This window comes from Panthera uncia, chromosome C2 (assembly GCF_023721935.1).
Source record: "Panthera uncia isolate 11264 chromosome C2, Puncia_PCG_1.0, whole genome shotgun sequence".
Taxonomy (NCBI): Eukaryota; Metazoa; Chordata; class Mammalia; order Carnivora; family Felidae; genus Panthera; species Panthera uncia.
In genome coordinates, this window is record NC_064810.1 from 3,137,440 (window position 1) to 3,163,772 (window position 26,333).

Consider the following 26,333-nt stretch of genomic DNA (forward strand, 5'->3'; position numbering starts at 1 on the left):
CCTCCTTCTTTCTCTGCCCCTCCCCTGCTCGTGCTCTGTCTCTCCCTCTCTCAAAAATAAATACACATTTAAAAAAAAATTAAAAAATTAAAGCTCCTTGCAGTAACACGAGAGTGAGGACACGTTCACCTTGCCGGCGACGGGCGGACGGGGCGGGGGCTGTCCCTCACCTGCTGGCACAGGAGGCCGGGCCCGGGGCTCCTGTGGCAGACACACGGCAGACAAAACACTACCCTGCCCGAGGACAGCAAGAGCGTCGCACAGCCCAGCGCCGCATGGGAGCTGGGTTTGCGAAGGCGCAGCCAGAGGGGGCCTGGCCAGCAGGTCGGGGTGGCTGAGGGCTCGGGGCCCGGTGCCCTGGCCGTGGACGCACAGCTGCGGTCTCGTCAGAGCCAGAACCTCCTCTCACCTTGGGGTAAGTGGGGACATCACGCCGGGGCGTCATCTTCTTGTTGGTGTCCACGAAATTGTACTTACAGGGACAGCTGGTCCTAAAGGGGAAAAGTCGGGGTTAGCTCCGGCATTGCCATTCAGCGGGGTGTCCACTGGGGCGGGCACCTCCTCGGAGCAACCCCGACCCCAACCCCCACCCCAACCCCACAGACCCCTGGGCCTTACTTGCTGTGGGACAGTAAATCCTAAATCCGGCGACATCTCATTGCTAACCCCCAGGGACCCTGCCTGGACCTCCTGAGATGATATTGGGGCTCTCAGAAAACACATCAGCTTCATTTTAAACGGGTTCCTAAATATCTTTTAATGACACAGGTAAAACCCTTGGATTCTACAAAACTCAAACAAGGAAGCAGGTAAAGTGTAAAAAAAAAAAAAAGCAAGTCCCCCTGGCCCCCCCCGCCCCACTTTACCTATTTCTTTCCCCTAAACCTCACACCCTGGAAATGCCTTCAGTTAAGTTTGGCGTATCCTTCCAGAATTTTCCTAGGCATGGACACACAGGGATAGCGCCTTATATTTTTCTTTTTTAAAACCCAAATGGAATTGTACCGAACTTCCTCTTTTGCAACTTGTTTTTTTTTTCACCTCATATATCCCACGCTCACTGCACGGCGCCCCACAGAGCGGGGCTTCGGGACAAGGCAGATCCTTGCCCAGTGCTTCTGGATGTGGCTGTGTTACCAGTCTCCCGGCACGGCCGTGCAGGACGTTTCCGGTGTCCCCCAGCGCCTACCGTCGGGAGATGCGTTTGCTATCTGCCTTCCTTCGTCCCTCAGTATCGAGGTATATTCTCCACGGGGACAGAACACACCAAACGGGGGGTGCTCTGCAGGGAAAGCCTCCTCCCACTGTCAGGGCAGAGAGTGCGGACCTGGCCGTACCCCGGGGGGGGGGGGCTGCACATGGCCCCCTCCCCACCTTCTCGGATGTGAACACGCTCTCTATCCTCGGACTTGGCAAACTTTGTAAATAAAGTCCACCTTCTGGGAGAGCAGTTTAGTACCACGTAGTAAGAGCCACAGAGAAATTCATGTCCATGAAGCCCGTGTGTCTACCCTGGGGAATTTATCTTCAGAAACGAATTGGATGCAAGCAGCCATCCCTGTGCACAAAGGTATTCACTGCAACGTTATCTGTTGTTACGAAAACACAACCCCAAACCGGAAGCCACTGAAATGTACCAATGTGGGAAATAACTTAAACCACGACGGACGATTACGTGTTCTTTAGGTAATTATGAGTATTCTGTGAAGTAAGGAGAGTTTAGGGGAGAGCGGAAAAAGAAAGGTTGCATTCGGTATGCACTGAAAGGTAACGCAAAAAGAATCCACCGAGGTACGAGGGCAAAAGACCACGTTTGTGGACAGACAATGAGGGGACTGTGGCCTCCTGGACAAATGGATGAGCTGGATGAAGTTGGTTAAAGAAATTAAAAAAAAAATTTTTTTTTAATGTTTATTTATTTTTGAGAGAGAGAGGGAGACACAGAGTCCAAAGCAGGCTCCACGGAGCCCCACGCGGGGCTCGAACTCATGGACCGTGAGATCATGACCTGGGCCGAAGTCGGACGCTCAGCCGACCGAGCCCCCCAGGTGCCCGTTGGTTAAAATTCGATCTATTTATTGCTCACGGTGTTGTAAGTGAAAAAAGATTACAACACAGTATTTCTTTTCGAAAGGAGGTACTTATACCTAGAGGATCTGGGCGGCCCGGCATCCAGATTTTAGGCGGGGGGCCTCGCCAGCCGTGGTCATTGCTGGGGATTCGCCCCCTCATCCGTTCAGTCTGGAGCTTTTACCTGGGGGCTGTGCTCAGAGTAACAAGCCTGTTTTCCTTCTGGAACAGGCGCCTTCAGAATGAAATGGTGTCGTGCTCTTTCCCTCCCCCGGATGCTCACAAAACCCACCCGACTCCGTGTGGGGAGGGGGTTTTCACACAGATTTAGCCAAAGAGTCACCGACGAACCCACAGAAGACACCGACCGGATGATTCCCGTGGTCGCCCGCGAACGAGAAATTGCAGCCTACACGTTTCTGAGAAGTGACAAGCATGGTCTGTGCACTTGAGAAAGGAGACGACACTGGGGCACCCGGGTGGCTCGGTCGGTCGAGCTTCTGCCTCCTGATTTCGGCTCAGGTCATGGTCTCACAGCTCGTGAGTTTCGAGTCCCGCGTCGGGCTCTGCACTGACAGCGTGGAGCCCACTTTGGATTCTCTCTCCCTCCCTCTGTCTCTGCCCCTCCCCTGCTCATTCTTTCTCTCTCTCTCTCTCTTTTTTTTTTTTTCAACGTTTTTTATTTATTTTTGGGACAGAGAGAGACAGAGCATGAACGGGGGAGGGGCAGAGAGAGAGGGAGACACAGAATCGGAAACAGGCTCCAGGCTCCGAGCCATCAGCCCAGAGCCTGACGCGGGGCTCGAACTCACGGACCGCGAGATCGTGACCTGGCTGAAGTCAGTCGCCCAACCGACTGCGCCACCCAGGCGCCCCTCTCTCTCTCTCTTAAACTAAACCAGCTAGGTAGGCCTTGTGCGTGTCCCAGGGGGGTGGTCGCACGAGGCAAGCTTCCTTGACCCTCCCGGTGCGTGTGCTGGGCGCCTGGTGACTCTCCCGGGGCCTCCCCACCTGGGCCCTCCCCTCTGTGCCCGTTGCCATGGGAACCAGCCTCCTCCAGCCACGGAGCAGCTGGCACGCTGCCTTTTCTTTTCATTCTATTTGGGGCTTATTTTTGCTTTCATTTCCAAGGGCCCCCGGCCTCCCCTCCCCTGTGGCTCATCCGGCGGACGAGGCCCTTTGCTTCTGATGGAAGTGGGGGCCGCGGACCCCGGAGCCCTCAGATGCCACCCCAGGCCCTCGCAGCCCTTCCCCGGAGCCCTCAGATGCCACCCCAGGCCCTCGCAGCCCTTCCCCGGAGCCCTCAGATGCCACCCCAGGCCCTTGCAGCCCTTCCCCGGCCCCGGGGCGAAGCAGCACACTCCTCTCTGTGCTCAGCTAGGCCTGGCCCTGCCCTGAATGTGAGCAGGAACCTGGACCAGGAGAAGCCCAGGGCGTGGGTCTGGGAGGCGTGCGGCCTGTTCCGGGGGCGTCTGGGAGCCTGCCCACGGCACTACCCCACCCCTGCTCCCAGAGCGGGGCCCCTGGTGCCGAGGCCCCGCTGGGCCGGGCTCACGTGCTGGCGAATGTGGGTCATTAGTCATCCCTGCGGGTACGGGGCTGGGCTCACCCCTACCCGCCGCCTATGTCCCCTCCGCCTTCCGGAGAGGCTCAGTCGCCACCTCGCGGGTGGGTATCACTGGAAAGAGCTGTCCGGGGCGCCCTTCTCTCCCCGCAGTGAGGCGAAGCTAGGTGTCGGGGAGCCTGGTCCCAGGGACGCTAAATGCTGCGTGACGTCCTTGCACCATTACAACGGAACCTTGCAGCCAACAGAGACAGAAGGGGCAGTGCGAGGGGCTGTTTCCCAGCTTCCCTTCTCCGCGAAGCAAGGGCAAGAGGGCCGTTAGCGTGTGGCACGGAAGGGGCTGCCGGGCTCCCGGACCAGGGTCCGGGGTGGGCGGCGTGGCTGCGGGTGAGGCCCGAGCCCAGGCCCCCGGGGTTCTTTTTTCTAAATGTGTCAGCGATGTTGGAGATTTTTACCCCCCTCTGTTTGTGACTGAAGAGTCACATTTACCCGTCTCTCACCTACGTGGGATGCTGTGAAAACCGTCTGCTGAGAATATCGCCTCTCGAAGCAGTTAGGGCACCGGGAAGGCTTCTCTTTGGATCATGGCATTGGGAGCTCTAAAAATGGACTTTTTGGGCGGTGAGGAAGAGAGCTCCGTTCCGGGGATGAGCCCAGGCACCCACCACGCCTCAGCTTAGCCCACTTGGCCAGATGGGTGCCTGTGGGTGACGTTTTGCCTCTCGGCTCCCGGGTGGGCTTCTTCCCGTGGGCTCTGAAATCGGGCGTATCGTCCCCATGTGCCGCGTTGTGGTTGGATCACATCCCCAAAGTGATCATTTGAAGTCCTAACGCCCCAGCACCCGCGAGTGGGACTTCCTTTGGAAACAGGGTCACTGCAGGTGTGATTAGTTAAGATGCGGCCGGTGTCCTTGTAAAGAGGGACATCTGGACCCAGAGACACACAGGGAGAAGGCCGAGTGAAGACCACAGACTGCATGATGCAGCTACAAGCCGAGGAGCCCCAAGCACTGCCGACGACCTCCAGAAGCTTCCGAGAGGGGCCTGGAATACACCCTCCCTGGAGCCGTCAGAGGGAGCATGGCCTCATCGACACCTCCCTCTCTGACGTCTGCGATCAGAACTTTGAGAGAACAGATTTCTAGCGTGCGATCCACTTGGGCCACGTTAGTGTCCCCTTGCAGCCTGACCTGTGGGACCAGGGCCACAGCCCTGCCAGGCTGGCACACGCCTCACTTCCACGGGATGGGGGCAGGTGGGGGCCGGGGGGGGGCGCCTGGGACACGGCAGGGACGGGACCAGCAAGGGTGGGGCTCGAGACTCACCCCGGCTGCTTCGGGCAGGTGGTAGGATGTGGTCATTTGAGAAGGGACAAGAGGCTGCCTCAGAAATGTGTCCCGTGGGTGTTCCGCGGGCTCCGTGGGCATGTTAGTGAGTGATGCGGTGCCCACAGAGGCGGGAAGGGACCTCAGGGCATCATTCCCGCCCAGGTGGTGAGGTTCCTCGGCCCGCGGTACAGACGAGCCGCTGAAGCCAGGAGGCCAGTTCAGATTCTTTCGTTTCAGACCGAAGCCAAGCTTCAGTCTTAGTTCCCTTTCCTGGCAGCTGCCGGATGAGGCTGGTAACGCTGGGTAACTGTCCCCGGCAGATCAGCCCGCCTGCACCTGTCCCCAAGGCGGAGGGCGGCTGGGGCACAAGAGGGCGGCCCCGGGGCTGAGCCGGGCCGTGTGGATCCTGAGCCCGAGGGCGACTCCGTGACCACAGCCGGGGTGGGTCCGAGCATCCTTCCCAGCCCTGTCCCCGGCCCAGTCCAGGGCCCTGACCCGGTCCCACGAGGGTGCTAGCCTCTCACTGAGGGGATGTTGAAGATGAATCATTGCCTCCCAATTTTCTGTGCATTTTCACAAACGCCTTCGCCCTGACGTCCCCAAATCAAATGGGCTGAGACATCCCCAGATCCAAATCAGGCGTCACGTGGGTGTGATACGGACGGGGCCTGGTCCCTGGAGGACCACACTAGCGTGGCTTTGAGCCCATCAGGCTGTTCCCCGAGCCCCCCCGAGGCCGGCCGGCCCCTCTGCATTGCACGGAACCTCGCCGGGACCATCTCCTTCCCCTTTACCTCCTGCCCTCAGAGACCTTTCTGCACAGCCGGCCTCCCTCGCTGAGCCGGTCGCCCTCAGTGTTTTAAAATCAGGGAACGATCTTCAAAGTGGCAGATGAGTCGTCGTAAGACAACCCGGTGTGTGTGCGGGGCGATTCTTAGGTTCCCTGTCTCCCCCTCAGCCCCGCTGAGGCCTGGCTGTGCCCCCTCCTGGGAGTCCCCTCCCGGGAGTGGCCGTGGGGGGCAGGGGGGCTGGGGGCCATCTCGCAGGGCCGGCAGGTGTGAGGTCCCCACACAGCAAGTGCTCGACGTGCCCGCCCCCCCTCCTCATCATCTCTGCGGCCAGTTCAAACACTTGTGCTCACAGCTTCGGGAGAGGGTCCTGCTGGACAAAACCCTGCTTTCGAGGGGGTGGCATGAAGTCCGGGGTGTTTTTTCCCACGAATTTCGGCTCCCCGGGGGAGAGTGATTTCTGTGTCCAGAACGGCCCGAGGCCTTGTGGCCTTTCTCCCTGCTCTGTGCCGGGGGTGGGGGGGGGGGACGGGGGACGTCCACCCAGGAGCACGGCCTCCGGGCACCAGGATGCCCTCCCCTGTGAGCCTCACGCCCCTTCCTCTTACCGGGCCCTTGCTTCAAAAACCGATGCCAACCTCTCTCCAGCTTCTCTCGAGCTGGGTAAGTTAATCCTGAGGCTTTGATCTGCGGGCGGATTCTTCCTCCTTTCCATGAAGTGTCGTCGCCTCCACCCGCCTTGGACGTGGACCCTCTTCTACGACAAGGAGGCCGCGCAACTGACAAGCACTCCCCAGCCAAACCGCGCCCGCCGCTGCCGGCGCTGGGTCGGGCCCCGCCGCCGGGCTCTGCGGGAGAGCGAAGCCCGGAGCCCCCTCGGGGGGCCCGGCCAGGGCAGCCCTTCCCAGGCCTGACCTCACCTGCTGCTTCGGGCCGCCAGCTCGTCCCGCATCTTCTTGATGTCGCTCTTGCATTTCTCAATCTCCACCACTTTCAGGCCTTCCACTGGGACAAGGAGACACAGGGGGTTACCATGGAGACACGTGGAGGACCTCGCAAGGCTGTAACCGGGGCTGGCCCTGCGCGGCGAGGACGGCTGGCTCGGGCTCCTGCACTGGTCCCCGCTGCGGCCCGCGGCGGTGCAGCTCGGCCACGGCGACTGCTGCTCCCCTCCCCCAAGTCCTGAGTTTTCCTGCACCCACTCCCCCCCCCCCCAACTTTCTCTCCCCTCCCCAGCTGAGGACCGGGGACAAAGAAATCTCTTGTCCTAAAAAGACAAGGGGAGGAAATGTGGCCGCCGCGCATTAAAACACAGCAAGAGGCTCAGCAGGCAAAACCACAGCCTTCCCGGCAAGGATGAGCTCGTATGAGCAGAAAACCTCCGAGTTCTCAGGTCCCGCCGGAGCCGTTAGCCAGGAAGGGGTGTGGACGTGCGGGGGCGGGGGCTGGGGACAGGCAAACAGGACAGGTCGTGGGTTAGCAGAGCCGGGCCGGGTCACATTCCCGCAGTCCCGCCACACAGGAGTGCCTGCCACGTCCGGACACCACGGGGCACCAGAGAAAGATCCGGAAAGAACTGGAGCTCGTGCCTCCCAGGGAGCGTTCACCTTTGAGACGTTTGCTCTGGCAGGTGCACCTTTAGCCCAGAAAGGCTGCCACGAAGCAGGCGGCTTCCCTTCCGAAAGCCGTTCAGATCAGATCCGTTCGAGAGCAACGGAAAAGATTGGCCTTGTTACTCTGTAATCGCACCTCGGTTTCTCTGCCAAAAGACGGGGCCCACGATGCTACTCTATTCCCCTCTTCCTCAAACGTGGTCTGAGCGCCTAAGCACACGACGGGGAGAGACAATTCCGTCCCCTGGCCTCCGGAGCCGTTCTGAAGCAAGTGTGGTGAGAGAGCCTGCCGGAGCCCTGAGCATCCCCGGGCAGTTTTCTAGACGCTTCCGGGGCCGGGAGCCACGCAGGGGCAAGGCTACGTGAAAGTACGGCTTCTTTCTGCCCAGAGTGGTGGGAATCTGGAGGATCTGATATTCGGGTCTGGTTCCGGCGACTTGTGCCACTTGGGGGATGCTGTGCGAGGCTCCACCGAGACGATATGGGACCGAAGCCGGGGGACGTGGGACCGAAGCCCGGGGACAAGGGACCGAGGCCCAGAGATGTAGGACTGAGGTCCGGGGACGCGGGACCGAGGCCTGAGGACACGGGACCAAGGCCTGGGGACACGGGACCGAGGCCCAGAGATGCAGGACTGAGGCCCGGGGACGCGGGACCGAAGCCCGGGGCCGTCAGTGCAAGGGGCTGGGTGGCAGCAGCCAGATGGGGAGATGCAGGGAGTCTGAGCCGGAGGACGGTCCACTCTCTCACCGAGAGCCCACGCCCTCCTTTGGGAGTGGGGCGTTCTTAGCGCTTTCTCGCATCAGGGACCCTACTGGGAAGTGGACGGAAGCCGCGGGTCCTCCTCTGGGCAAAGCAGGCCAGCGCGCACCCCTTCCGGTTTGCATCTGGACCTCCCAGAGCGCCGCGGGAGGCTCAGCCTCGGGGAAGCCACGTCCCGGCGACGTGTGGCAGAAAATTCCCGAAAGGGAACAGATCTGGAGAAGAGTCCCTGCGTGCTGCACAGACTTTGATCCCCAAAGTGAACAGCCATGCAGTGGGGTGCCCTGCCACTTACAGTCCCGGGTTCCCCTTACTATGTTCTCGATACAGTTACATCTGATTGTTGTAGAAAATGGGGGAAATACGGAGCATCTCAAAGAATGTTTTAAAATTTATCTACGGTCCTACGGGCCCCGAGAACAACCCACTTAATATCTATTGACGTGTGCCTTTCCAGGTGTTTCTCTCTCAGCCCCGTGCATCGACACAGCTACCCGTCCATCCGGAGTTTTAAAGAGACAAAATTGGGATCATACGGCTTGTTCTGTTTTCTCTCACTTGCTTATTTACCGTTGTAAGTTAAAGGCGTGCCCCGCGTTAGCAGCTCTCAGTGGGGGCGTAATGTTCGATTATTGGCTATTGGTTCACGTGGATCAGGTTTCCGGGCCATTTACTGGGAGTGATGCTCAAACAAAGCCTTTTGGGCGAGACAGTACAATATCACTAATCTGAGTCCCAGAGATTCAGAATTTATGGCGATTACGTTTATGAAGAGCCTGGTTGCCAAGGAAATGGAGACTGAGTGACAAGACGGCAAAGTTGTGCATTAATCAATGGGAGGAGAATAGGTCGTGCGTGGGATTAAAGGCAGAACACGGGAGGAGGGGGCCTGGCCCTCAGCATTAGCACTCCCGTGTCTGCTGCCCCTGTCCTTTCCGGGCTGCCTCTGGAACCTTCCACTGCTCCCCTGGTTGGCCTGTCCCAGCTTCACTTTGCCCCCATTGCACAGGAGGGAGAGGGCCCGGTGCAGGACCCCTTAAAAGTCCCGCACGCACTCCGGCAACGGCTCTCGAGTGAGGCTGGATGTCCGGCCTCGACGGTGTGGCCTCACCCGTCCGCCCTCACACTTTCAATAGGTGGGCACAGAGCGGAACCCCAAGCTAGAGCACGAAGGGATGCTGGAGTCCACCCACGAGGAGCGGCTTTGGCCCCCGACTGGTCACAGCTGCCTGACTCGTGGTTAGCACCCCCTGCAAGCCTGGCCACCCCCTCCAGGAGCCCCAGGGCGCCTCTGCGAGTCACAGGGCGCCTCGAAGGAGAGCCTCTGGGGACGATTTTCTAGGAGGGGTGCCGGCATGGGGGGAAGGGGTCTCACGGGGCAGAGGCAACAGCACAGGGTGGGGAGGCAGGGCCCTCCTTCGGCTCCAGAGCTAACGAAAGTTCCTTAAAGACACATATGACTGGAGCTACATTTCAACGTTTCCCCCCAGTGGTTTTGGTACGGAATGTGCATAAAGCACGCATCCCGAGTGGCACGGAGAAAAGCCTGGGTTTTTAAGCTTCGAGCCTTCTGGGTCGTTGGCACGACCTGGCATTAATAAACCTTGTGCCACGGGGCCGGCTCTCCCGGTGTGCAGGGTCTGGTGCAGGCCTGGGCACCCTGGCCCCTGAGTCAAGCCCCGAACCCACTCTCCTGTGCTTCCTGGTAGTTTTTCTGCTGCCTTGGTGGTGACGGGGGAGCAGGAGGTGATGATTTGGTACACGTGGTCCAGAACCAATCGTGACGTCAGGGAGGGCGTCGGCAGGCCTCGTTTGCGTAAAGAGAGGCACAAAGATGTTCAGCACAAGTTCGTCTCCGGGGGGCTGGTCTGGGGGACTCCGCGGTTTCGTTCTGCCCCTTTCAGACCCAGACACGCTGCCAGGCACCGCTGCTGGACACGTACCGTGGCCCGAGCCGCTGGGCACGCGGACCGTGTCACATGTTCCGACAGGAAGTGCTCACTGTTCTCGCCCGGGCACCAAAGACACGGGCGCTTACCTCCAGCCTCGCCTCACTCCCCTCGCCGCTCACCACCGGCCGTTAGGTGGCTAATTTAAGCAGAGGTTAAAGGACAAGGAGAGAGAAGCAGGGAGCTCACTCACGTTCGACGCGCTTCTCGAGCACGGCCAGGTGATTCGCGACTTCGGCTTTGAGTTCGTTGATCTTAAACGCTCTAGGAATGAAAACGAGTCAACACATAACTCTTAAACTCTTCAAAATTACGATGGGCCTGGCGGTCACCTGCCGAACCCCTCCCGCGGGTAGGCTCACCCCTGTAGGGGGCACAGGGGGGCGAGGGGCTGCTTTCCAGGAGCTCAAGGTGTCTGAGGGTCGGGCGGAGGGGGGAAGACGCCCTCGGCTGACGTCCTTCTGTGACGGAAGGCACAGCAGCGCCAGGCTGCGGGGTGTGTTCACGTCCCCACACCTGGGCAGGGACGGCCCTCGCCCTGCACCCTGCTTGGCCGGGCACAGACCCCTTTGCAAACCCGCCGCGTCCCTTCTGGGCCCAGCCTGTTCGGCGCAGCAATGCCTGGGCTTCGAGGGCGTGTCACCCACATGCCCCCGGACGGCAAGATGCCACCTCAAAATAACCAAGGGCGGAAAGCATCACTTCGGGACGGGCAGGACAACTCGGAGCGGAAGGAAGCCCACGTCTACACAGGGTCTCCGTGGCAATGCTTGTTTTCAGGCCCATTTTCAAAGTGGTGTCAATTCAGCGTGTCCGAGTGGCTCAGTTGGTCAAGCGCCCGACGCAGGATTTCGGCTCAGGTCACGATCTCACGGTTCGTGGGCTCGAGCCCCACGTCAGGCTCTGTGCTGGCAGCGTGGACCCTGCTTGGGATTCTCTTTCTCCCCCTCTCTCTGCCCCTTCCCTGTGCTCTCTCAAAATAAGTAAAACATTTAAAAATAAATAAATAAGGGGTGCCGGGGTGGCTCGGTCGGTTAAGCGTCCAACTTAGGCTCAGGTCGTGATCTCGCAGTTCGTGGGTTCGAGCCCCGCGTTGGGCTCTGTGCTCACAGCACGGAGCCTGGAGCCTGCCTCGGGTTCTGTGTCTCCCTCTCTCTGCCCCCTCCCCCCCACCCCCCACTCACACTCCGTCTCTCTCTCCCTCAAAAATAAACATTAAAAAAAAATTAAAAATAAGCGAATAAAACAAAAATGGTGTCAGTTCTTGTAGGTTGACCTCTGAAGCCCAGGAGAGCCGGTGGAGAGACCTGTCAGCAGCGTGAGCTCTCACGCTCCCAGTGCCCAGCGGCCCTGCTCTTCGGTATAAGGCGGGTGCTTCCTGGGTCCCACCCGCACTGGCTCAGCTACAGGGGGTCATGCAAGGACTCCCCCTGGAAGGCCGCCCCTCCGGGTGAGCGACGTGCCAGAGCCTTGCCGGCCAGCACGGCCTCCAAGCGAGGCCCCACCATTGCCGTGAGCAGAAAAGCGTACCTCTGCAGAGACTATGTGTCTAGAAGATTCTGTACCTTGAGAACTGCTCTACGACCTGGGTCAGCATGCTCTGGATTAATTCTTCTTTCTCTGCAGACCAAAAGAGAAAGGCAGATGGAGAAAGGGAGAAGTCCGTGGATCGCTGTGGCCTGAATTGGGATGTCGTGGTGGGTGACAGTGACACCGGGGCAGGGAGCGGCCTGGGCTACCTGGGGGGACGCTCCGGCCCACGGTCAGCACGCGGGGCCTCCCCAGGGCCTGGGGTCTTCCCGTCCACCTTCAGAGGCTCTTCCCTCCTGTCCTGCTCCCGCCAACCTGCGTGTAAGTGGCCTCTTGGCAGAGCTGGTCCTGCCGGAGTCAGCACGAGTCATAAAAAGCAGGCAGGACTGGTCTCTAAATACGGGAAGTTTTCACTTAGTGCCCCGCTCCATTTTATGGGGGCAATTACTAGGACAAAGCAAGTTCAAGGCATGCTCCAAACATAAAACACGGCGTTCTCATGGCGGGTCCTGGCGAGAGGAAGTGGGCCAGGGTGAGCGAGTTTGTTCCTGCACGTAAACCTGGGCCGCGTGATGGTTTTACAAGGTCCCGGTCCCGGGCTGAATATAACCTGCCAGTTTTCCTGTTTCCTGACTGGGCTTAGCGCCAGATGCCTCATAGGAAGGCACAGACGCTCACGGCACTGTTCTTTCCAGCACTCTCTCTCCTGGGAAGGGGGACGGCTCGCTCGCCTTGGCCTCAGGTGGCCGTTCGTCCACGCCCTAAAACACCAAGAACCTGCACAGGACTTACTCCTGAGCCGTGTAATCTCTGCTGGCTCTATGCCTAAAACCAAAACGAATGAAAAGCAAACCGAACCTGCCCAGACAAACACGAAATCTCAATTATCTGGTTTGGCAGTGGGGCGCTAAAGCCACACACACACACACACAAAAAAAAAAGCTCCCGTTCCCACGTTCTGATCTGCGGTCTCCATTTTTAGGAAGGAACATACGCACGTACACAGAAGGCGTTCATCACAGCGCTACTGAACTTAGCGGGGATTCTAAAAGCCCAAGTGCCCATCAAATGGACATTAAGTAAATGATGGCCCATCTGTCCTGTGGAAATAAAGTCTCCTATCAGAAATAATATTTTGGAAAACGTTCACGTCTGTGTTAAAGAAAAAGAGAGAGAGACATTGCAAACCAGTAATGCAAACGTGGGCTCTCGTTTTTGAAGACATTGGGAGGAGACACGTTGGTTGTGAGATTATATGTGCACTTTTTTCTTCCTTTTGTTTCTCTAGATCTAATCTATTTCTATAATGAACGCACGTTAATTTCACGAAAAGCATTTAAAAAACAATCTAGATTAGCCTCTTGAGACCTCTCATCCCTTCACCTGCCAAATGCAAGGGTGATGGACCAAGGTTCTCTGTGGCATTAGCATTCTGAGACCCGATGAGAAGAAGAAAAACGATGTTTTGTTAAATCTTTTGAAACTGTATGGGGCGCCTGGGTGACTCAGTCGGTGGAGCGTCCGACTTCTGCTCAGGTCATGATCTCATGGTTTGTGAGTTTGAGCCCCGCATCGGGCTCTGTGGTGATGGCTCAGAGCCTGGAGCCTGCTTCGGATTCTCTGTCTCCCTCTCTCTCTGCCCCTCCCCTGGTCATGCTCTGCCTCTCTCTGTCTCAAAAAAAAAAAAAAAAAGAAAAAAAAAGAAAGAAAGAAACTGTAAGAGGAGTGAAAACGTCATTCAGGAAACTTTAAAAGAGCCCTTGGTGGAGCTGCTGGCTGATCCGGGGCCCTGTCCTTCAGGGAGCCTACTCCTACCCCAGGGGAGAGACACAGCGACTCTACCAGCAAGAGCCACCGGTGAGAAAGCTTCACAGGCCTCCTTGGTGGACTCAGCAGGATTTTAAATCACTTACTCCAAAATCTTTGGCGAAAATGGTGTAGCACAGAGCCTTCGAGAGTTAATGATCTCGAGGTCTTGAGATAAATTTAGAAGTCTATCAACCAATCGATATTTATAGACCACACCGCCTAACAACAGCAGAACACGTATTTTTTTCAGATGCCTAGGAAGCACAGACTAAGACAGACCACACAGAAACCTCAAAATATTTAAAAGAATTGAAACCATGTAGAGTATGGTCTCTGACCATAAGAGAATCCAGCCAGACATCGGTAACAGAAATCATAGGAGAATCTTCAAACACTTGGAAATGAAACAATATGCTCCTAAGTGATTCAGGGGTCAACGAGGAAGTCTCAAAGGAAACAAAAGAGACCTTGAACTGAATGAAAATGAAAATGCAATATATATCCAAGTTTAGCTGTGAGACATAGCTAATGCAGTGTTGAGAGGGACATTTATAGCACTAAATGCTTACATTAGAAGACAGGAAAGATTCGACTCTAATCCAACGGCCTAGAAAAAGAAGGGCAAAATAAACCCACCACAATAGCAGAAGAAAGGAAGTAATAAAAGAAATCAATGGAGAAAAAAACAAACAACTAGTAAAACAAGGCAGAAAATCAATGAAGCCAAGCGCTGGTTATTTAAAAGTATCAACAAGTTGCCAAATCTCTAGCAAGATTGACAAAAATAACACACAGAAAGACGCAGATTTGCAATATTAGGAAGAGGAGGGGATACGGCTACAAATCCTGAAGGATAAGGGACTTGACACACACAAATTTGAAATCTTAGAGGAAAATGAAGCAACTCTTTAACAAGCATGAATGACTATACTCACCCAATTAAAACAGGTAATTTGAACAGCCTATAACTATTAAGGAAAGTGAATTTCTACTTTTAAAACTCTACCCAAAGAAATTTCCAGGGGCAGATGCTTTCACTGGAGAATTCTACCAAACATTTGAAGAAGAATTAACACATTTCTAATTTTTTTTAATATTTATTATTTTTGAGAGAGAGAGAGAGAGATAGAGAGAGCAGGGGAGGGGCAGAGAAAGAGGGAGACACAGAATCGGAAGCAGGCTCCAGGCTCTGAGCTGTCAACACAGAGCGTGATGCTGGGTTCGAACCCACGAACCATGAGATCATGACCTGAGCTGAAGTTGGACGCTTAACCAACTGAGCCACCCAGGTGCCCCGGAATTAACACATTTCTAAACAATTTCTTCCAGAAAATAGAAGAGGAGGGAACATTTCCCAATTCATTTTATGAAGCCAGTATGAACCTGATACCAAATCCAGAAAAAGACAACTGAACAAAAGAAAACTACAGACCAATATTCCTCATGAATATAGATGCAAAAACCCTTAACACAGTATTAGCAATTAGAATTCAACAAAATATAGAAAGGATTATACATTAAGAAATGGGGTTGATTCCAGGGATGCAAGGCTGCTTTGATATTTGAAAATCAATGAAAGCAATCTACTTTATTAACAGCTAAAGAAAAAAAAAAACACATGATCTATCAATTCATAAAAAAACATTTGAAAAACTATTTAACATCTGTTTCTTTGATAAAACTCTCATAAGGGGCACCTGGGTGGCCCAGTCGGTAAAGCGTCCGACTTTGGCTCAGGTCATGATCTGACAGTTTGTGGATTCCAGCCCTGCATCGGGCTCTGTGCTGACAGCTCAGAGCCTGGAGCCTGCTTCTGATTATGTGTCTCCCTCTCTTTTGGGCCCTCTCCTTCTTTCCCTTTCTCTCTCTCAAAAATACATAAACATTAAAAAAAACTCAGAAAAGCAGGGATAGAGGAGAACTTTAAGTTGGTAAAGAACATCTACCAAAAACCTACAGCTGACATTACACTTAATGGTGAAAGACTGACTGCTTCTTGCTTAAACTGTGACACGGCAGGGATGTCTACTCTCACTATTGTCATTAAACACAGTGCTAAAAGTTCTAGCCAGTGCAACAAGGCAAGAAAAAGCAAAGCAGATCAGAAATGAAGAAACAAAGCTGTCCCCATTTGCCAATGACACGATTGTCTACAGCAGAAATTCCAAGGCATTTACAAAAAACTCTCTTAGAACTAATAAATGAGTTCAGCAAGGTCACAGGATAGGAGATAAATATACAAAATTGTATTTACATACATAGCAATGACCATGTAGACACCAAAATTAGAATCACCATACCACTGTATAAATACTAAAGAAAAAAACCCCCAAAACTTGTGTATAAATATAACAGAACATATGCAGAAGTTGTATGATGAAAACTACAAAACACTGATGAAAGAAATAAAAAAAGATCTAAATAAAGGGAGAGACATACCATGTTCATGGTTCGGAAGGTTCCATATAGTAAAGATGTCAATTTTCCCCAAACTCATAAATGGGTTTAACATAATTCTTGTCAAAACTCCAGCAAGATTTTTGTAGAAATAGACACAATTATTCTTTTTAAAAATTTATTTATTTATTTTGAGAGAGAGAGAGAGAGAGAGAAGGAGAGAAGGAGTGTGTGAGTGGGGGAGGAGCAGAGAGAGAGAGGGAGAGAGAATCCCAAGCAGGTTCCTCGATGCCAACACAGAACCCGATGCGGGGCTTGATCCCAGGAACTGTGAGAGCATGACCTGAGCCGAAATCAAGAGTCAGACGCTTAACTGAATGAGCCACCCGGGCGCCCCTATTCCGACTTTTATGTGAAAATGCGAAGGAATTAGAAGAGTTAAAACTGTTTTTAAAAAGAAGATAAAGTGTACTGAATCAGTCTATCTGAGTTTAAGACCTATGACAGGCAGACCTCAGAGATATCGTAGGTTTGGGTTCAACGAACTTGAACATCACGATAAACTGAGTCAGAATGAACTGTTTGGTTTTCTAGTGTGTATAAGTTATGTTTATATTGCACTGCAGTGTGTTAGGTGTGTAATAGCATTATGTCCAAAAAATGTACATACCTCAATTCCAAAAGTACTTTTTTGTTAAAAAATGCTAACTATCGTCTAAGCTTTCAGTGAGTCCCAATCCTTTTGCTGGTGGAGGGTCCTGCCTCAATATGGATGATCGCTGACTGATCAGGCTGTGGGTCTTTGTTTCGCGAAGGTTTCTCTTGATAGGCAATGCAGTCTGAAAGCATTTTGCCCACAGTAGGACTCCTTTCAAAACTGGAGTTAGTCCTCTTACACCTTGCTGCTACTTTTTCAATGAATTTTAGGTACTATTCTGAATCCTTTGTTGACAACAATCTTCACGGCATCTTCACCAAGAGTAGATGTCACCTCGGGAAACCACTTTCTTTGCTCATCCCTAACAAGCAAATCCTCATCCGTTACAATTTTATCATGAGATGGCAGCCGTTCAAATATAATAAAAATGGAAGAGCCTGAGCTATTCCAAGAATGACGGAAACGTGACAGAGACATGCAGTGAGCAAAGGCTGTTGGAAAAGTAGTGCCACCAGACTTGCTTGATGCAAACCTTCAATTTGTAAAAAAAAAAAAAAAAAAGAATATCTGCAAAGCACAATGAAATGGAGCACAAGAAAACGAGGTATGCTCCATGTACGGTGACACTAATCACGGCCGTGTGATACGAGCGGAGGGGTAGACACATATCGGTGCAACAGAGCAGAGAACCCAGAGTTATACCCACACAAATATGCCCAGCTGATTCTGACCAGCGTGTAAAAGCAATCCAACGCGGGAAAGACCGTCTTTTCAACAAATGGTGCTTGAGCAGTTGAACACTCACAGGCAGGGAAATGAGACTCGATCTAAACCTCACAGTTTATGTAAAAATTAACATGAAATGGACCGTGGATGGAACATACAAAACTATAAAGCTGTTAGAAAAAAAAATAGAGAAAATCTCCAGGTTCCTGAGGGAGGCAGAGTTCTCGGACTTGACGCTTCAAATACGATCCATAAAAGGGAAAATGGACAAAGTGATCTTCATCAGAAGTAAAGCCCTTTGGGGCGCCTGGGTGGCTCGGTCAGTTAAGCGTCTGACTTTGGCTCAGGTCACGATCTCGAGGTGTGTGAGTTCAAGCCCCGCGTTGGGCTGACAGCTCAGAGCCTGGAGTCTGCTTTGGATTCTGTGTCTCCCTCTCTCTCTGCCCCTTCCCCACACACACTCTGCCTCTCTGTCTCAAAAATAAATACACACTAAAATAAAATAAAATAAAATAAAATAGGTAAAAAAAAAAGAAGTAAAGCTCTGGCCATGAGCGGGAAACACTTCGCAAAGTCCACTCGACAGAGACCTGAATGCAGAACGTGAAAAGAGCCATCAAAACTCCACGTAAGCCCTGTGAGATAAACTTTGCAGACAACCCCTTCCCCTCAAAACCCCTTAACGGTCAAAAACAGAACAGCCCAATCTGAAACGGGCAGGAGACACTAGCAGACGTTTTCCTGAAGCAAACACAGAGGGAGCACAAGCGTAGGCATCGTTAGCCATTAGGAGACGCAAATTAGAACCACAGTGAAATGTCACGGCGTACTTGTCAAAAAGGCTAAAAAAAAAAACCAAAACGATGACAACCCCAAGTGTTGGTAACGATGGGGAGAAATGGATTACTCACACCTTGCTGAAGGGAATGCAAAACGGTGCAACCGCTCTGGAAAATGGTTTGGCAGCTTCCTGAAAAAACTAAATATGCATGCACCATACAATTGAGCAACTGCTCCCGGGGCAGAGAAATGAAAATTTACGGTCACACGAAAACCTGCACACAACGGTCCCGGCAGTTTTGTTTGTAACAGCCCCAAACTGGGTTATGAAAAACAACTGAACACACTAGTGATCCGCACAACAACCCAGATGGATCTCCAGAGAATTACGTTGAGTAAAAGAAGCCAATCCCCAGAGGTACCTATCGAATGACTACATTTATAGAACGCTCTTGAAATGGCAACACCACGGACATGGAGAACACCGTGACTATCAGGGGTTAAGGAGGAAGAATCTTGGTGGGGATGAAATGTTGTGCATCTGGACTGTATCGACGGGGCGCGGCTGTGACATCTTACTGTGTTTTCAAAAATATTACCGCAGGGGAAAACGCGTAAGAGGTACGTGGGCTCTCTTGTACCTTCCCTTACAACTGTGTACTATTCTATAATTATTTAAAAATAAAAAGCTGGGGTGCCTGGGTGGCTCAGTCGGTTGAGCGTCTGGCTTCGGCTCAGGTCATGATCTCGCGGTTTGTGAATTCGAGCCCCGCATCGGGCTCTGTGCTAATGGCTCAGAGCCTGGAGCCTGCTTCGGATTCTGTGTCTCCCTCTGTCTGCCCCTCCCCCGCTTGTGCTCTGTCTCTCGCATTGTCTCAAAATAAATAAACATTAAAAAAAATTAAAATAAAATAAAAAGCTAAGGGGAGCCTGGGTGGCTCAGTCGGTTAAGCATCTGACTCTCGATTTCGGCTCAGGTCACGAGCTCAAGGTTTGAGACCGAGCCCCGCGCTGAGCGTGGAGTCTGCTTAAGATTCTCTCTCTCTCTCTCTCTCTCTCTCTCTCTCTCTCTCTCCCTTTGTCCCTTCCTTGATCAAATGCACACACCCACACACACTCTCTCTCAAAAAAATAAAAATAAAAAGCTTGATAAAAAAATATGGTAGAATGGAATAGAAAAGTTAAGGAGCAATTTTCCTTTTTCCTTTGGACTCTCGACATCGTATCCTTCGAGCGTTTCTGGATTTTAATGCCTAAATCGAATTTCCAGCCCAAAAGCACTAGTAAAGATTTTGTCCCCTCATCCTGTACCTTCCCATCTCTGGTTCAGTCCCGGGGGGGACACGGGTGTTCTGGTCTCTGTTAACAGCTATGTGTCAGCCCAACTCAGGCCTCTACGTCCGCTGTTCTCAGAGGGGGCCCGAGAGGAGGCCGAGCTCCGGGTGATTACAGCCCCCGGGCACCATCACCCGCCACGGCACCGTGGCTCCCGCGTGCTTTAGATACTCGCACGGCCTGCATTCTTTGCGAGGGGAAAGAGGCAAAAATGCCTATGTGCGCAAAGGCCAACCACACCCGCACATCCACAAACAGCCCTGATCAGGAAGTGGATGCCTCCCCTCCCCACCAGGCTTGCTGGGACTCCTACAGCGGGCCAGCGTTTCCTCCCGGTGGATTTCAGAACTGAAAATGAACTGTGATTTCGTGTGTGGGAAGTCCTCAGGCCAGCGCCGGGCCCACGGTAAGCGCTGCCCGCAGGAGCCATCGGATGCCGTTGTCATTAAATCACTGCGGGTCCTTGACAGCCACGAGCCCTCCTGGACACCCTTCCCTCCTTTCAGTGCCTGTCCTGGTGAGCCCCTGGGGGACAGGCTGAGCTCCGGGTGGGGGGCACATCCTGCCTGCATTCTGTTGGCAACTCTGGAACCCTCTGATGGCTCTAAACCCCCGGATCAGGGGGAGCAGCAAGCAGTTTTCAATCACAAATGTCAGTTATTCCCAACCTTCCCGGTTGGGACTCAGAAAAATCTGACATTATGTAGGAAACTCACCTCTTTCTCCTAAATGTGGCATGGCACATACTGAATTTTAAAAATTAAAGCATATTTAGGTCTTTTGCTTTGAGAAACTCTTTTTTTGAAAAAAACTTTTCTTTTTTTTTTTTTAATTTTTTTTTTCAACGTGTTTTATTTATTTTTGAGACAGAGAGACACAGAGCATGAACGGGGGAGGGGCAGAGAGAGAGGGAGACACAGAATCGGAAACAGGCTCCAGGCTCCGAGCCATCAGCCCAGAGCCTGACGCGGGGCTCGAACTCACGGACCGCGAGATCGTGACCTGGCTGAAGTCGGACGCTCAACCGACTGCGCCACCCAGGCGCCCCGAAAAAAACTTTTCTTAACGTTTATTTATTTTTGAGAGAGAGAGGGAGACAGAGCATGAGTGGGGGAGGGCAGAGAGAGAGGGAGACACAGAATCTGAAGCAGGCTCCAGGTTCCGAGCTGTCAGCACAGAGCCCGACGCGGGGCTTCAACCCACGAACCGTGAGATCATGACCTGAGCTGAAGTCGGTCACTTAACGGACTGAGCCACCCAGGCGCTCCATCTTTTTTTTTCTTTTAAAGTTTATTTACTTATTTTGAGAGAGAGAGAGAGAGAGAGTGAGCATATGAGTAGGGGAGGGGCAGAGAGAGACGGAGAGAAGGAGGTTCCCCACTGACAGCACAGAGCCTGACGCGGGGCGTGATCCCACGAACCACGGGATCATGACCTGAGCCGAAGTCAAAAGCCGGGTGCTCGACACACGGAGCCACCCAGGGGCCCCAGCTTTGAGAATTTCTGAATCGCTTTGAGAACAACCAGCAGCGACGCGGACGGCCGGGCACTTCGGGGCTGGAAAATGGGGGGTGTGGAAAGGAGGCTCCGAGGGGACGGGAGACCCGGATGAACCACCGCCACCGCACGCGACGGAGGCTGGGGAGAGCCAGCTGAGAGTCGCGGGCAGCCCGCTCACCGTGGCTCCGGATCTGGCTGCCCCGACGACCAGCGCTCGGGACACAGGCTTCGGCAGGCTCCCCGTCGCCTCGCCAGGCCTGGGTGCCGACTTCAGGGCGTCGTGGGCGCGTGTCCGGGGGCTTCCCAGGCGACAGGCGCCGGCGGGGACGTGCCGTGGCTGGCAGACTGTCTCCCACGGCAGACTCTGGTTTGGTTCCGGGGCAGCCCCGGAGGTCGGCGGAGGCCGGGTCCGGCTGCCAGGACGCTGCCGGATCAGCGCAGCCTCAGGCCCCGATCTGCGCTCGAGTGGCCCCAGGACCCGGCCCCCGGGACAGAGCCAAGGGGACGCCCGGGGCCCGGGGGCAGGCCGGGCACCCTCCCCCACGTCGTTTACCCAGCGGCTCCCGCGAGTGACCAGGGCAGAGTCCGCCGCTGCCCGACGACGCCTCGGCCGCTGCACACGGTTCTCGGAACCCGCCTCCGCCTCTCCCGGCCCTTCCAGGAATTGTTTACTTGTTTCAGATAAATCCCGAGTCTCCCCCCCCCACGGAACGACATGGAAATCTGGTTTAACTGATCGACAGCACAGCCCAAGCGATAATTCCTCCTCTAAGGGGTGGTTTACACGATGCGCTAACCCGATCGGCAGCGAGCTGGCCGGGGCGCTTCTCCATCTTGTCCTGAACAGAAGAACGGTGACGGCCGGGCTTTCGTCCTCCTTCACACACCTCAGCCGGTCTGCACCTGTGCCTTTCTCCCCTGGGCAAGTGACCGCAAACAGCGCCCTAGGACGCCGGCCCCCAAACCCGCAATCCGAGGGCAGGTGGCGTGGGGACCTCGGCCCCGCCACTGACCCCCGGCACGTGTGGGGTGCTTGCGAGTTCAGGCCAGAACCATCTGTCGGATGCGTGGGCCAGTGTCGCACGATGCCACTGCCGCGCTCCAGCGGCTCCGGTGACGCGGGAGCGGTGCTTCCCCTCGTCAGTCTCACCCGGGAGCAGTGGGGTGAGACGCTGAGCATCCTTCCAGAAACACGGACTGGAGACATTCTCCCAGAGCACTTACAAAACAAGACTCTGCTTGCTATCCCTTCAGAAAGGGGTATCGTACTTCGCACTGGGGAAAACGATGCCCATTAGTGGGCACCAAAGAGACGCCCCCAAAGCCCTGAAGTGAAGGTGCACATTTCTGTCCCTCTTGTCCAGGGCTCTCCCTCAGGGGACAGGGAAGGGGAGTCCCCGCCCGCCCCTGCCCATCCCCTGCCCCGTCCCTCCTTCTCGGAGTGTCACCACCCTTCTCCAGGGAAGCAGAGGGGTGAACTCACCCCTGCTCTGGTTTCCCTCCCCCAGCCCTTCTAGCCGGTAGAGGACATTCTGGCCCAGGGCACAGCCGTCGGCAATTCAGTGTTTATGGACATCATAAAACAGACATGCAGAATGAGGATGTTTCCCTAATAACCCAGGAGCACAGTAAAGATATATGATTAACAGTGAACTCACCTTGCTTCTTAAAGGCACAGGTGCCCTTTCCAGGGTCTGTCCGACAGAGAAATCACTCATGTTTATCGGCAGCCAAAGGGACACTTCCCTGTGACTGGTGGTGACCTTGAGTGATTCCTTTGTCTCCTGTTAGCCGTCAGATGTAACAGAAAGCAAGGTGGCCCAAAGGACTCTGATGACCACATCTGAAACTCTGGAGCGTATCTTGTTACCGTCTTGCCTGGGCTACGTGCAGGGTCGTTAGGGACCCATGGCACCTCAGGGGCAGGAGTAGGGTGCAGCTTTTCCCCTTTCGGTTTTGGAGAGGGGGACTTCGTGTTCTGCATAGTTTAATTTGATCCCAGATGTCTGGACACGATTTCTCTCTCTGCCCTTCTCTCTTCCTTAGGCTTAGTTTGCAAGACAACTTACCCGTGAGGGGAGTTCCCTCTGGGGCAGCCAGCAGTGCAATTTTCCTTTATTGTTTTATAGATTGCAGCAACCACAACAATCTGTACTGAGCTCTTCCTATGGCCCAGGCACTGTCCTACGTGGTTTGCACAGATCGGTCATTTAATCCTCTGGGTAACCCGATGTGGCTGGGTGATAAAAGCGAGCAGCGTGAGTCATGACGTGGCCAAACTCATCCTGCCCTACCCGGGTCATGTTTCCATTTAGGGCTGCGAAGACGGGGCGGGATGGCGCTCACCCATGCGGGAAATATACTCCGCACACACTCCTCCTCTCTCAGAAACGCCCTCCCCCATGGTTGATGAGGTGCGCTGTGCTTCTGAGGTAGAAGGGTGTGGGTATGATATTCTAGTGAGGATGCCCCAGAGGGATTTGAAGTTGGCAACGAGCAGTGGACTGTACATGTTGCTGGGACTCTGTCCACCGTATGATAACCTGCACATATCAAAACAATGTCACAAGATTAATTTTGGGGAGAATTCTGCAGGAGAAACTCTGACCCAATAAACGAATTGGTTATGGTAGAAAAGATAAGGCTTTTGCAAAAATCTATTAAAGATTATAAAGACTGACAGACTAAAGGTTGCGCTCCACCTATGGACTCGAACACGTCGCACACGGTTGTAGGGGCTGTAGCAAGAGGAACGGAAAATGGCTAACTTACTGTTTGTAACAGCCCAAGATGGGAAGTGACATAAATATCCATGGTGGGGGACTAGCTGGATAAACTATGGTACATCCCCATGGCTGGGCTGCTAGAGAAGAAAGGAAGACGGTTCCTAAGTTCTTTTGTGGAGTGAGCTTGCAGGGTGGGGTGGCTAGAATGTAAGCAGAAAGCTGCAGGTTCACGGGGTTGAGGGTTCAGAGGGCAGAGCCTGGGATTGTCAGAGAGAAAGTGGAAATGAAAGGGATAACTCTCAAAGAAGGAAGTCTGTGGCTGGGAGTGACCAGTTCTGTAAGAACTCCCTTGTTCCTTCCCTAATCCATCTCTGAATTACACATTTATGTGCCTAGTAGGGTGAGAGAGCTTAGCACTGATATGTCTATATCAGTGGTCCCACATGGGAGACAAAGCTTGGAGTCTGAGTCCAGGCTTCTCTCTCTCTCTCTCTCTGTCTCTCAAAATAGATAAACTTAAAAAAACCAAAACAACTCCCCCCAAAGCAAAGTGATCACTCAACAATTTAGCTGCCAGCTCGAAAAAAACAAACACTCTTCAGAGGAAGATAACAAAAGCCAGAGTCTCTGCAATGTATTATTCGTAGTGTAAGCCTACACTAAAAAAGAGACATGCAAAGAGACAGGAAAATGTGATATGCAGTCAAGAAGAAAAATCACCCCCCAGAAGCCCAAGATGATGCGTATGTTGAAATTAGCAGACCAAACTTTTAATGAAGCAAAATTATAGTCATGTCCAAGGTCTGTGAGAAAAGGATGTTAGTGGATAGTACCGGATGGAGACTCTCAAGACAGAAATCTATGACGAGGAACCCTATGAAAACTGTAGAACTTAAAAGTAGATCTCCAAACATTCACGGATGGGCTTACAGCAGTTTGAGTGAACAGAAGAGTCAGGAAACTTGAGGACTGATGACAGAAATTATGCAACCTCAAGAGCAGCAAAGAAAAGACATTTAAAAAAACACCCAGAGCCAACCACTTGAGGGATAATAGCAAATTTCTAACATATGTGCAGTTAGAATCTCCGAAGGAAAGGTGAGATAGAATGCCACGTAGAATGCATTCCAAGAAATAAAACTGAACATTTCACAAATCTGGAGAAAACCCGAGTTTACAGACCATGGATACTCAATAAATACCAGGTAGGACAAACAAACAAACAAAAATACCAGGGCCGGGTGCATCATAATCAAACTGCCGCAATCCAAAGATGAAGGAAAAACATCTTGAAAGTAGCCAAAAAAAAAGGACACATTCTTTGCAGGGGAATAACGATAAAGGAAAAGCTGATTTCTCGTCAGAAACGACGAAGGCAGAAAAAAAGGATCCAACATCTTTAAACTTTCCTCAAAATACAAGACCAAAACCAAACCACGCATGCAGAATTTATACCCTGAGAAACCATCTTTCAACAGGAAGGCAAAACAGAAATATGTTTGGATAAGTAAAAGCTGACAGAGTCAGTCACTAGCAGTTCTGCACTGCAAGAAATGTTAAAAGAAAAAAGAAATTCTTCAGGCTGAAGGCCTAAAACACCAGTCAGAAGTTGGAATCTACAGGGGTAAATGCAAGCACCCGAAATGACATACATGTAGGTAACCATAAAAAATTATTTTTAGGGGCGACTGGCTGGCTCAGTTAGAAGAGCATGCAATGCTTTACGTTATTTTATTTTTGAAAGAGAGACAGAGTGTGAGTGGGGGAGGGGCAGAAAGAGAGGGAGACCTAGAATCCGAAACAGGCTCCAGGCTCTGAGCTGTCAGCACAGAGCCCGACGTGGGGCTCAAACTCACAAACCACGAGATCGTGACCTGAGATGAAGTCGGACGCTTAACCGATTGAGCCACATGGTGCCCCCACCCCAATTTTTTTTTAATGTTTACTTATTTTTGAGAGACAGAGAGAAAGAGAGAGACAGAGTGTAAGCGGGGCAGGGGCAGAGAGAGAGGGAGACACAGAATCTGAAGCAGACTCTGGGCTCTGAGCTGCCAGCACAGAGCCTGACATGGGACTTGAACTCATGAGCTGTGAGATCATGACCTGAGCTCAAGTCAGACGCTTAACTGACTGAGCCACCCAGGTGTCCTTCTCAACATGTTTTATAAGGCCATTATAACCATATATAAACATAACAAAGGCATTACAAGAAAAAAGTTACAAACCTATATCCCATTTGAATGTTAACACAAAAATCCTTAACAATTATTAATATTATTAGGAAATCAAATTTAGCAATATGTAAAAGAGAATACATGTTACATCAGGGTAGAGATCCTGTATACCTTTTAAAAAACTCATTCCTAAGTATTTTTCAAGGAATACAAGTGCAGCAATCATGGAAAAACAAAGTTGTTTTAACATTTAAAAATCAGTCAACGTAATTCGCTATCTGAACAGAATAAAGGAGAAAAATCATATGATCATCCACTAGATGAAGAAAGAGTATGTGACAAAATCTAATACCTGTTTATGATAAAAAAAAAAAACATTAGAAACCCAGGAATAAAAAGATTGCCGCAACCCATCTCAACAGATGCAAATATAACACCTGATGCAGTTTACCAAGAATTTTGTCAAAGAATATTTGATGGAAAATGTTTATTAGCACCTAGGGGAAGAAGACATGTTCAACCCCATAAGAGGCATTTACAACACACCTGTGGCTCATGTCACACTTGGTGGAGAGAGTGAAGACATTTCTCCTAAGGCTGGGATAAAGGAAGGGTGCCTGCCCT

At 52.7% G+C, this 26,333-nt stretch overlaps 1 protein-coding gene across 1 annotated transcript in view; it reads right to left on the reverse strand.

The window, feature by feature from the left end:
* PDE9A (phosphodiesterase 9A) overlaps nucleotides 1-26,333 on the reverse strand; it is a 56,803-nt gene that overhangs the window by 15,770 nt on the left and 14,700 nt on the right. The window contains exons 2-5 of the mRNA XM_049627796.1: nucleotides 11,640-11,694; nucleotides 10,268-10,338; nucleotides 6,671-6,755; nucleotides 410-491 (exon numbers count right to left, since the gene is read on the reverse strand). Of these exons, the coding sequence (XP_049483753.1) occupies nucleotides 410-491; nucleotides 6,671-6,755; nucleotides 10,268-10,338; nucleotides 11,640-11,671 (270 nt within the window). The 5' untranslated portion in view covers nucleotides 11,672-11,694. The remainder of the gene's footprint in view (nucleotides 1-409; nucleotides 492-6,670; nucleotides 6,756-10,267; nucleotides 10,339-11,639; nucleotides 11,695-26,333) is intronic.